Genomic DNA, 11,841 nt, shown 5'->3' with positions numbered 1-11,841 from the left:
GCATTTCCAAAAACAATGGCGCGTTAGTCTGTTCACAGACACCCACGGCTCCACCCTACAGGGCAGGGAGAACACAGAGTTTGGTAACTTCGCTTACTCTTCCAGTTCCTGTCCGTGTCAAGTGCCGGTGCCCAGCGCTGGTAGCGGGTGGTGGGGAGGGAGCTGTGGGGCGGGTCTCTGTGAGGGGAATCTCTGTGAGGGGGTCTCTGTGAGGGGGTTTCTGTGGGGAAGGAGCTGTGGAGGGGTCTCTGTGAGGGGAATCTCTATGAGGGGGTCCCCATGAAGGGGTCTCTGAGGGGAATCTCTGAGGGGAGGGAACAGTGGGGGGGATCTCTGTGAGGGGGTCTCTGAAGGGAGGGAGCTGTGGTGGGGGGTCTCTGTGAGGGAATCTCTGAGGGGAAGGAGCTGTGGAGGGGTCTCTGTGAGGGGAATCTCTATGAGGGGGTCCCCATGAAGGGGTCTCTGAGGGGAATCTCTGAGGGGAGGGAACAGTGGGGGGGATCTCTGTGAGGGGGTCTCTGAAGGGAGGGAGCTGTGGTGGGGGGTCTCTGTGAGGGGTCTCTGTGCGGGGAGGGGCTGCCCCGTGCCGGACACCGCCGGTTCCCGCCGCCCCCGGGCAGCTGAGGGCGCCGAAACCGTCGGAGGAGCCGTGGCCGGCCTGAGGGAGGGAGGAGGCAACAGCGCTGAAGGACTGAAGACACCAGAAAAGAAGGCGGGGGGAAAGCATTCTGGGGTTTTTTTAAATTTTTTTTTTCAGTTTTTTTGGGGGGTGGGGGAGTTTGCGGTTTTTTTTTTGTCTTTGCCTCTCACCATTCATCTTCTATTTGGCAGTACGTTCAACTACTTTTCCCCAAGCAGAGCCTGTTTTGCCTATGGCAGTAACCAGTACACGACGTCCCTGTTTTTGTCTACTGACTTCATTAATCTGCCCAGGGCAGTGGTGGCATCCCAATCTGTGGTGGCATTTAAAAGACTCATAGCTGTGGCACTTGTGGAAATGGTTAACCGTGGGCTTGGCAGCCACAATTGGACTGGGTGATCTTAGAGGTGTTCTCCAAACTTAGTGATTCTGTGGTACATTATCCTGACCCACAGAACACATGTTACTTTCTCCTGAGTTCTGAAGGGGAGTGAGGGCAGCTGGGTGGGCAGCTGGCAGCTGGGCCAACCTCAACCCACCTTACTTTTCAAAAAGTCTTCCACACAAATCAATGATTTGCTATTTAAACAGGCTCCTCTGAAAGATGAAAGGTTTGGGGAGCTCAGCTCCTGGCTTCTCCTCCCCCAGCTTCCAAAACCAGGAGCTTTTTAAAATAACTAGAAAAGGGGAAAATTACCTTTTCCTTCAGATCAATTCCTCTGGATAAAAATCCAGAACTAACTACAACATTCTGAATACACAGAGCACAAAAATATCTGTGGATGTGGAGAAACTTTGAGTGACAGGTGACAGTCAAGGCAATCCTAGCACAGCTAATAAAAGAATTTATTGTAAACATACGTATATTACACAATTATACAGTATAATACAGATAACATGAAGGATTTAAACACTCAGCATTACAAACAGGGGCAATATTTGTAAAGAGATCTTTAACTCTTCAGAAAGCCAGAGAAATACACTGTAACATTTCAACACACTGCATCTGTAGCATTCCACAAATACCTGAAGGGATATGTGAAATTCCACAACCTTTACCTTATCTCCAAGCAATTCCCACAGGAACTTCTCACCAACAAATTTTTCTCCCACCACTATTCAAAATGCAAAGAACTTGTTGCAAACATTTCCTACATCTGAAGAACTAAACAAATGTGTCATTTTCTATCTGCTTTGAACAGTTTATTTTTCTTCAGCAAACCTCATATACTAATAATATAGTATCTCCTAGGAGAATAACCTGTGGTTGCTCAGAAATGTAGCAACAGATCTCCACTACAAGAACCCCATTAAGAAGGAGAGATTCTGTACCTGCCTGCTTGAGGGCCAGGTTCAGGATTTTTTCTGAAACTCCATTCCTCACAGAAAAGCAGGACACAGGCAAAGAAGCCACAATTTGCAAACAGATGCCCAAAGATGAGCTCCTGCATCCTCAAAAGCTGCTCTGGCTGTTATCAGAATCCCAGAAACAAAGCCTGCAAGAGGCAGGGGCTGGAAATGCATGTGTACAGAATCACAGAACAGGCTGAGCTGCAAAGGACCCACAAGGATCACTGAGTCCAACTCCTGGCCCTGCACAGGTCACCCCAGGTCACACCACATGTCTGAGAGCATTGTCCAAATGCTTCCTGAACCCAGACAGGTTTGGTGCTGTGCCCATTGTGCTGGGGAGCCTGTTCCAGTACCCAACCACCCTCTGGGTGAAGAATCTTTTCCTGATATTCAACCTAAACCTCTTCTAACTCAGCTTCATGCCATTCCCTCAGGTCCTGTCTAGGTGAGGAGTGAGGAGACTGGTACCTTGGAGGATGCAGAAGACCACAATGAGGTCTCTGCTCAGTCTCCTCCAGGCTGAACAGACCAAGTGACCTCAGCCACTCCTCCCACAGCTTCCCCCCAGGCCCTTCCCCATCCTTGTGGCCCTCCTTTGGATGCTCTCCAATACCTTAATGTCTTTTTTTTATATTGTGGCACCCAAAACTGCACACAGTACTCGAGGTCATTGCAGATCATAGCACGACTGAGTCTGCCCACAAGGCTGTTCCGACAGAACCTGCAGGCTGTCGTGAGAGTGACAGGGATTCTGAAAATGCCCTTCTCTTTCGTGAAGTGTACAGGGTTGCATGAAAGCAGTACAGACCTCAAGTTCACTACAGCCCTACAAAGCAGGGGGTCTGCAGTTCCCCAGCTACCTGGATTCCTCCCAAATCAACGCTGAGCTGAAACACAATCACTGCTGCTCAACTCCATCACACTGACCTCTGCTGATAAAGTAATGTCAGGGCTAAGCTGTGCCCTTTCCTTTCACAGGCAATCCTGTACTTAGCTCACCCAAGCAAGCCAGGATTAGCTTTTGAATCTAGAGCATCTGTAATGTCCTTCCTAGGGGGCATTTAAGTCCATCCCTAAGTGCTGTTTGGATTTCATCCATTGGTCCCATTTCCTAGATCCAGGGGTCAGGGTCTGTCACTGTTTTATTCTACAGAACCGTAGCTCCCTGTTAGCTATGATGAACTGAGAGGGGCTTTCCTGCAGACCCCAGTTTTATTTAAGGTGGAGAAGACAGGTGGCATCCCATCTGAGGTACACAGTGCTTTCTTCAGTTTAACAACTGCATCAAACTTATACTACTCTCTTTCCAAGTCTGAAACCTCTAACTGAAGCATTTTTCAGAGTGCAGTTCCTGCACGCTACTGTGGTTACCATTGCCTGTGTTCTAGCCCCTAAAAAGCACCAGAAGATAACATTCTTCTCCTACCCCAGGCCAAGAAAGATAACTGTAGTTTAATGTTTATAAAAGGCTTTGTATTGTCAAAGCACGGCACCAACAAGAGCGAGGCCTCAGTACACCCCTGTGAGGTAGGTATCCTGCTCCCCATGCTCAGAGATGGGGAAACTGAGGCACAAAGTGATTAAATCAAAGGCCATGCAACAGATCAGAGACCCAGCCGAGATCAGCACACCGGAGGTTCTGGCTGTTTGGCCCATGCTCCACCCATGACAGCACTGCCAGACAAAACAAGCATGCTGAAAGCACAACAGTCCCACAGGAGTCCCACCAACTTCACAATGGCTTGTTCACACTACCAGCAAGCACCCATGGGGCAGGACAAAGGGGTGGTGGATGTGGGGTTGTCAGGATGTTGTCAACGAAGCTTTCTTCAGCAAGGTGTTGATAGCCAGGCTGCAGACATGTCTCCCTCACCAGTGGTCTTCCTGAGACAGGTAAGTGCTGGAGTTAGTAGCAGAACTTCTTCCTGCAGTCAAGACATCAGAGGATCTCCCCACAAGCAGCAAATCTTTGATTTTTTGATTCCACCAGGCCTCTGTGTTGAAGAGAACTTAGGCCAAAGCAGTGCTGCTCCCACAGCACTGCACAGTTCAGGCTGATACTTGGTGAATGCTGCTATAACATTAAGACTTGTACAACACCACTGGTCATCTGCCCTCCAGCACTCTTCAAACCTCCTGGCAGCCTGGGGAGGCACTCGCTGGGCAAGCGAGGTGTTTCAGCCAGTCCAAGCCCACAAACCCTGAATATCGTTTGTTCCTCTCCTTTCCCAAGCAGGACAAGTGGTCAGTCAAATCTTCCCAAGCCTGATCGTGGTTTGTTCATCTTGCTTGAGGATCTGCCAGTCTACCCTTTCCAAGGTGACTAAGAAAGGTGGCACCTGACACCTCCTCTAGAGAGGCAAGGAATTTGGTTAGGTGACATTTAGCTGAGTAAGCTGCTGACAAACCTACCCAGCTGTGTTCTCAGTCACATACATCATGCTCAGGCAAGAAGGGCCAAATCTGCTGCTGCCATCAGCCTTCTGCTCCCCCAAATCCACACCTAATCCACCCACCTACTCAAATGGCCCACCTTCCACAGCTCCCTTTGACTTTTCCCATATTCAGAGTGCCAAAGCAAGTGCCAAAGCTCGCTGCATGGGGAAACCAACACATATGTAGACTGCATTAAAAAAAAATCATTTCTCATCTTAAAAACCAGTTCAGTCTCACCAGCAGAACTGTCTCAGAGGGACCAGGCCTGTGGAGTCTCTCACAGCTAGCAACTCGATGCAAACTGACAATGTTTGTTCAGCCACTGAACATACACTTACCAAGTAAACACTGACATTTAACAACTTGATTTGGAACAGAGCATCATTTTGTTGCATTAAGGTGCATCTTTAATTGGAGGTAACAATCTAGTAGCCCAATGTTATAAATGTAATAGTGTCCTACAGAAATACTGGATTTGTCAGCCCAACTTCAGTCATAAATCCACCTTTCCTGTAGCACCTTCTCTGCTCTATTTCATTGCTCCTCATTTAGTATCTTCATATGTTTGTTTGTGAGGAAGTCAAGAAAAGGAATATTACAGATGGCTTTGTGAATATTCATCACTGTGATCTCTCTTGGAGTCCTGCAGGGAATGCACCAGAGATGCTATTATAATACACAAAAAACCACATGTCCATAAAGCAGCAAGTCAAAAATAACAATCAAAGCAAAAAAAGGATATAAGAGCAGGTGTTAGAGCAATGCAAGGAAAGCATTAAAATATCACAGCACAAAAAAAAAGCCACTCAAATGACTGGGGGGGAAAACTCTTGGGCACTGGGACAGCAAAATTAAGTACTAAAGTATGAATTAGTGAACTTGTATAGCATAATTTTTGTGTATGTACTTCTACATATAACATGTATACATACTTTTCAATATATTAGGTAAATATTTATATATTGCATACAAGTGAATATTTAAACTGAGCATTTTCTCAGTGTTTGGGTTTTTTTAAATCAATTTATCACAAATAATGCTGCTGAATGGAAATCAAAATGTGGCCTAATCAATAGATACTAAAAAAAAATTTCTTTACTGTTGAGGGTGGTGAGGCACTGGACAGGTTGCCCAGAGAAGCTGTGGCTGCCCTCTCCCTGCAAGTGTCCAAGGCCAGGTTGGATGGGGCTTGGAGCAACCAGGCATAGTGGAAGGTGTCCCTGCACATGGCAGGGGGTGGAACACAATGATGTTTAAGGTCCCTTCCAATCCAAATAATTTTATGATTCTATAAAAATCACTCAGCACCTGAGGCAGAAAACTGTGTATCAGTAAAATAAAGAGATTATTTAGGTTAAGTTCTGGCAGGCCATGGCTAAGCTGTCTACACAGCAACCTGAGAAGAACAAGAGTGAGCAGGTCCTTCCAGTGTGGCACTGCAGAAACAGGTCATCTGCCTCTGAGGCATGGCAACACCAGAGAACCCTGCCTCGGTTTTTAATGTTTATGTTCCCATCCTTTCCCACTAGGGAGCCACAAAATGACAAACCCTCTTAAGGCTTGGTTCTTCTCAGAGCACAGTCCATAAATACCCTCAGTCTTGTGGTCTGAGCTACACAAAGCCTGACTAAATTCCCAAAGCCATTCCACCCTCAGGGCTGGTGAGTGGTGGCAGAGCAGCCCCGTGCTGTACCTGTTGTGAGGAGCTGTCTGGTATGCCACAGCGAGCGCCTGCCGTAGGATATCACTCATCAACTGTTCAGTAGCCTGAGACAAGAGACAGCATTAGGAGGCAGCATGACAAAAAGAGCAAAGGAACTTGCTATTTGCTCAAGTATCTGTGTAGAAGCATCTGAAATTTTGGCTGGCTTCAATCCTCAAATGATCAGCACAGGGCAGCTCAAGACACCTGAGTGAGTTTTATTACTTAAGACATGAGTTTCTTTAACAGAAAGAGACCCAGAGGTGCACAGAGCTTAGGCTGCAACTGCTCAGCCTGCTCATCCTCAGACTGCAGACCTGTACTTGCCCAGAAGGGTGGATCAAGCATTCCAGAGCCTGAGCTTCCAAGAGTATTTTGGGACCCTTCCTCTCACACACCAGAGCTGGTTTTGTACATGGCAGACTGCAGATATTTTCTTGGGAGTCAGTACCTCTCCTGTGGTCATCAGGCTTCTGTCAAGACACCCTCACAGGAACCTCCCAGCCTGAGCAGCCATATGCCCAACACTTGGCTTAACCAAGGTTTAGTCAAAAGCTAATTAAGGCTCTTGGCTTTCTGTGCTGTATTCAAGACCAGAGGAGAGGTTTCTGCAACATTCAGTGAGGAAAGCTGGCATAACTCTACAAATATAATGGAGCAACTTGATGGCTACAATCTGTGTCTATAAATGGATGTACTGTGGCAAGTAACAGGAAGCACAGCACAAGCATGCACATGAGTGCATGTGCCACCTGGAATCAAATAGATTTTGTAAAACTCATCTTCTGGTAAGCTGCAGTCTGTATAAACAACCCCAAAAATAATCTTTGGCATGAAATACACCAGAGTGCTGCTAGAAATAATCTCTATTAGCCTTCAGTCCAAACCCAAGAACTCCAGATCCCTGCTGTTCAAATTTTGGTGCAAAACCATTTCTCTGTTTTTCTAGAAGTGACTATGATAGAGAAATAGTTTCTCACACGTGGCAGAACTCTTACTCTCCACAGGAATTCAGCAGTCTCCCATCAGAGACAACCTGGGCAAAGTAACTGAGGAGTATTTAGGATAACATAGCTAACCTTGTATAAAACAACCAAGTCTTGCACAATCTGAAAGATTCCCCCCTAGTTCTGAAGGGAAGGACAAAGCAAGGGGTACTTTCAAAATCACAGCATGAGTCAGTATCTTCATTGTGGTGAGAATTTGCAAATCACTATTCTGTGTCCAAGCCAAGAGATCAGTTAGAAAACTGAAAACCCACACAAAAGTGTATAACCCTCTTTGGGCAGCTATGTATCTATCTATCCATGCAGAAAGACAGACTTTGATTTGATAAATGCACATTATTAAAGATATGCCATCTTTCTTTCTAATTGCTGAATGAATACAATTACAGACAAGCCCTTCCTGTGAAGTAATTTCTTACCTTTAAAATCATATCTTCTATTACAGACGCATAAACATTCTTTTGTACCTCAGCAGGTTGAAAAGAAATCCCTATCTATAAAATACAAGAGAGAAAAAAGAATGAGTATATCAAAAAACACAATGCACATTGTACTAGAATTAGATGAGATTAACAGAAAAATCCCCTATTACAAAAGGCAGTTAAAAGAGAAGTAAGTAGACATACAGAGCTGTCAAGCAGTATAATCTCAGACTTAATTTAAAAAAACATCTGGGTAAAACTAATACAGCCTGTAGAAATGCCTCTAAAAGTCAGAAGAAACAAGAGCAGGTCTTAGTTTTTGTTTCAGAAAGTCCACACAAAGCCTAGGCTGCACTGGGTATCTTTGGGTTGAAAATGGAAGCTCCATTTTGAAACTGTACTTATCTTCAATCCATCTATTCATCATCTTTCCTGCACCCAACTATGGCCACTGAAACCACTCTAAACAGTACTCCTGGCACAGGAGTTCCACCCCAAAAGGGTGTTTCATTCCTCAATTCCACTCTCGTTGTGCCCACACCTTTGTCCCCTATGCAGCAAGAGACCAGACACACTGCAGAACCAAGGTTTTGTCCCTTGCTGTCAGCAGGTGAGGTGGGGACAGGAGTTCTTTCTTTCTCCAACAAGTGCCCCATGCAAACCCCTCCTGCTGCTCTGGTACAACAAAAAGCACTTCTTCCTACAAGCCAGGTCAGTCTCCTCTCTCTCTCCTGCTGCCATGACAGGAAACCTCCCTCTTTACTGCCCTAAACTGAACAGGAAAGAGAAATCCAAGCAGCAGAGAAGTTTGTGGAGTTTTACCACAAACCCTTTTCAGGAACTGCTACTACACAGCATTGGTCCAAGTAACAAGTCCACATATTTCACATGATGGGACAGGAAGAATTCAGTGCTAGTGCTCCTCATCCCTCATTTATCCTTGCTTTTAGCCTTTCAAGATGATTTTTCTGTACTAAGCCCTGCAAAACAGCTACTCTGAAGTGAGCTCCCAGCTGGCATTCTTCCTTTCCCCTGCCAGAACTGGCAGCTGTGTGCCTTGAGTCAGAAGGTCCAAGTTTTCCTGGGCATGTATAAAAAATTTCATTAAAAAGTCCTGAAGCCTATATAGATGAAAGAAATGCAACTAAATAAATGTAAGAGCACAACTAGCTTAACAACAGTTCTAATCAGCTTTATGATTGACTTATTACCTTCTCAGCAGTGTCCCTCACAAACTCTGATGCAGGCAAGGAAGCCATGTAGAACTTCATCTCTTCTTGTTTCTCCTCCTGTTCTTTCTTAATGTTTATTTTTAATGGCTCACTGAAGTTGAGAATATCTACTTCCTCTTCGTGTTCTGGCTCTTGCTTCAGAAATTGCTGTAGTTCCTCTAGTTTTCGGCACAACTCCTCACCACTGCTGTAAGATGAAGGGCACTCTGAAATAGAAGCAATCAATTAAACACATGATAGGTTACAGAAAGCTGTTTATAAACAGATGCACACTCAAAATATGGTAAGAAATTAAGGTAATTGCAAGCTATTTTTGTAGTGCCTACCAAATATAAGGATGAACAGAAATGCAAACAGTCATTGAGAGCCTTCTAATTATATCTTCATGACACTCATGGCTCTCTCCCACATCTGCTCCTACACCAATCAGGAAGGCTGCATTTCATACAAAACCAGGCTCATGTCAGTCTCCCGAACACTCTCACAGAAGCTTTTTAAGCTTCTTGGCAACTGGCAAATCAGTCTGATGCTCTTCAACTTGCTTAGAGAAGTGGAGCTTTTACACGTAGGCACCATGTAGTGCTAAATCATCTTTTACATTGTGACGAGCATTATCATGCATCTTCTTAAGAAAAAATCAAAAGCCAGGTTCACAGCGGAATGGCAAAAGGGAACCTCTTCTCTGCATGATTGACACAAGCCAGTAAAACCTTCAGTGCAAAGCTACGCAGTAAACAGATTCTACTCTTCAAAGACAAACCCAAGCACAGTGACTTAGATAAAAATATTATAAGGTGGACGAAGGCCTCCTTTCCACCTTCAACAACAGCAATGCAGGGCCATACTTTACAACATACAATCAATTCCATACACTTCTGTGAAATACCTTAAATCCCTGTATGATCAGAACAGAAAAACATTCAGCTTTTGGAAAGGCATTACCTGAAGGTGAAACAAGAGAGCTCAACTGTGAAGAATGGATGAAATTAAAGAAGTGATTTTAAAACATACTGAAATGAACTGAGGGGATCCTAGAGCTATGCTAATGGAATAATGTAGCAGCTGTAATACAAAGCATGAAGCTTCACATGAGCCAATTCATCTCACTTTTGGAGGTAAATTAACCCCCACTGAGGTCTACACTGCCACTGCCAGGTTTGGGGTTTTTTTTTATTCTGTACCTGAACTCATTCATAGTGTTTGCATGATAGGTCTTAACAGAGGCTAAGCGTACCCAAGGGCAGAAATGTCATTACTTCCTATGCTTACTTTGTGTATCCACTTACAAAGGATTACATTGTGGAATAAGGATAATTTTTCATGAGATTCATCTACACTGAGCCTCCAAGGGCCCCAAAGCACAATAAAAACCAAGAGAAGGCCCAGAAAAACATCAGGACTGACAGGGACAAGGGACTTCCCCTCTTGTAGGCCTGCCCTTACCCTCTCCAAGTTTTGTTATTCCGGAGTGAATTAAGTGAAAACAAAGAAAGTAAGAATCCCCTTCTCCACATGTACTTGCACAAAGGCATTTAATGAACAGTGTCTTTGGCAGAAAGGAGCTCCCTGTGCCTCCACACTCACCTGGCTCGCTGTCTATCTGTGTCAGCACGTCCTCAATGGAGTCCTCCTCGTTCCGCAGGGTCTCGGGGTCAGGGGGAGTGTAGCCATGGCACCGACACCAGTGCACCACGTGCTTTGTTTTCAGGGGGGTGATACTGTGAAACCTGGGGTGCTTCTCTACGATTTCTTGGAGGATCTTTCTCACTGTCATTGCTCGTTGCCACTGTGACAAACCGAAGAGAAAGCTCATAACACTGGCTAGAACATTTATGGTTAGCTCACAGCCCAGAACCATAGTCCAGGTTTGCAAGGGAAACAGAAAAGGAACATGATTTTATCAGGAGTCAGAGTGACCTCTGACAGGTCATTTAAACTTTACTTTATCATCCAAAAAAATCTCAAGAAAAGGGACACACATTTACAGGGGCCTAGACACATCTATCTTGAAATGTTTCATCTCCCAAGTAACACCAAAAATGGCATGGTGCAAGAAATCCACTAGAGCAAAATATGTTCTTAAAATTTGGTTAAACTCTTTGATCATTTAAGCTGGCAACAGCAGAGGATCTAATTCAGTGTTAACATCTTCCCTGTAAAACTGCATAGCAAGATGGCTAAGTTATGAAGAAACAGAGGGAAACCACAATACAAAAGGTCCAGGTTAAGTGAAATATTTATCTTTGGTGAACTGACAATCTATTTCAGCACTAGTACTGCTTACGTTAGATGCCTCAATTTTCATCCTACAGAAAGCAGACACAATCCCATAACAAGATAGATAAAGTATGTTGGGGAAAATTCCCTTGACTGTAACATGCCACAGATGAGAGATGAGGATAAAGTACTACCAGTACTTTTATCCTCACTAAAATTTATAGCTTTAAAATGCTTCAAAAGCCATCTTACTGCAAATAAACTGAAAAATGACCTTCAGCATCCTTTTTGCTTGAGAAAGCCTGCGAACAATAAACTGGATCACTGTCTGAACACAAGTCAGTGCACCTTGCAGTAAGGAATGCTGCCATTTAAAAGAACAGATTTATTCAGAAAACAAATCAGAAAACAACAAGGCAAGTTGCACAATTCAGAAATCCTGCTTGAGTTCCTAGTGACTGCTTATGAAACATTGGAGAGAGAATTACCTCGGCTGCTCTCCTCTTCCCAATGTTCCAGCTGTAATACTGTTCCACTGAACTGGCACAAAAAGAGCTTACATCCTCACCTACAAAAACACAAAATCAAAAACTCCATTAAATTTTCAGTAAGTGAAGTAAGATGCATTCTGGGTTTGAAGCTATTTATCAAAGAGGAAGAGGGAAATGCATTTCATGCGCACAGGATCAATGACTGTAACCAACTCTTACAAATGCTGTGCTCTCTCCAAGAGACTGACACTGGTTTTTGAATGCAAAACCAGCCTCCCTCTTGGTCATATACACAGAAACTGTAGCTATGGCCTGTTTTAAGCCTCTTTTCCTCACCAAAA

General features: G+C 44.5%; 1 protein-coding gene across 5 annotated transcripts in view; it reads right to left on the bottom strand.

Moving 5' to 3' along the window:
• Positions 1 to 1,465: 1,465 nt before the first annotated feature.
• The window catches only part of YEATS2 (YEATS domain containing 2), a 48,752-nt gene continuing 38,376 nt past the window's right edge, over positions 1,466 to 11,841 (bottom strand). For all 5 annotated transcript variants that reach the window (XM_041486900.1, XM_041486902.1, XM_041486903.1 and 2 more), the window contains 6 exons: positions 11,498 to 11,577; positions 10,377 to 10,578; positions 8,772 to 8,998; positions 7,558 to 7,632; positions 6,123 to 6,196; positions 1,466 to 5,072 (listed from right to left, as the gene is read on the bottom strand). In XM_041486900.1, coding sequence (XP_041342834.1) covers positions 4,964 to 5,072; positions 6,123 to 6,196; positions 7,558 to 7,632; positions 8,772 to 8,998; positions 10,377 to 10,578; positions 11,498 to 11,577 — 767 coding nt within the window. In that variant the 3' untranslated portion in view covers positions 1,466 to 4,963. The remainder of the gene's footprint in view (positions 5,073 to 6,122; positions 6,197 to 7,557; positions 7,633 to 8,771; positions 8,999 to 10,376; positions 10,579 to 11,497; positions 11,578 to 11,841) is intronic.

The sequence above is a fragment of the Pyrgilauda ruficollis genome, unplaced genomic scaffold (genome assembly GCF_017590135.1).
Source record: "Pyrgilauda ruficollis isolate IOZ18807 unplaced genomic scaffold, ASM1759013v1 scaffold79, whole genome shotgun sequence".
Taxonomy (NCBI): Eukaryota; Metazoa; Chordata; class Aves; order Passeriformes; family Passeridae; genus Pyrgilauda; species Pyrgilauda ruficollis.
Note: the sequence above shows the minus strand (reverse complement) of the source record. Positions and strands in the feature narration are given on the sequence as shown.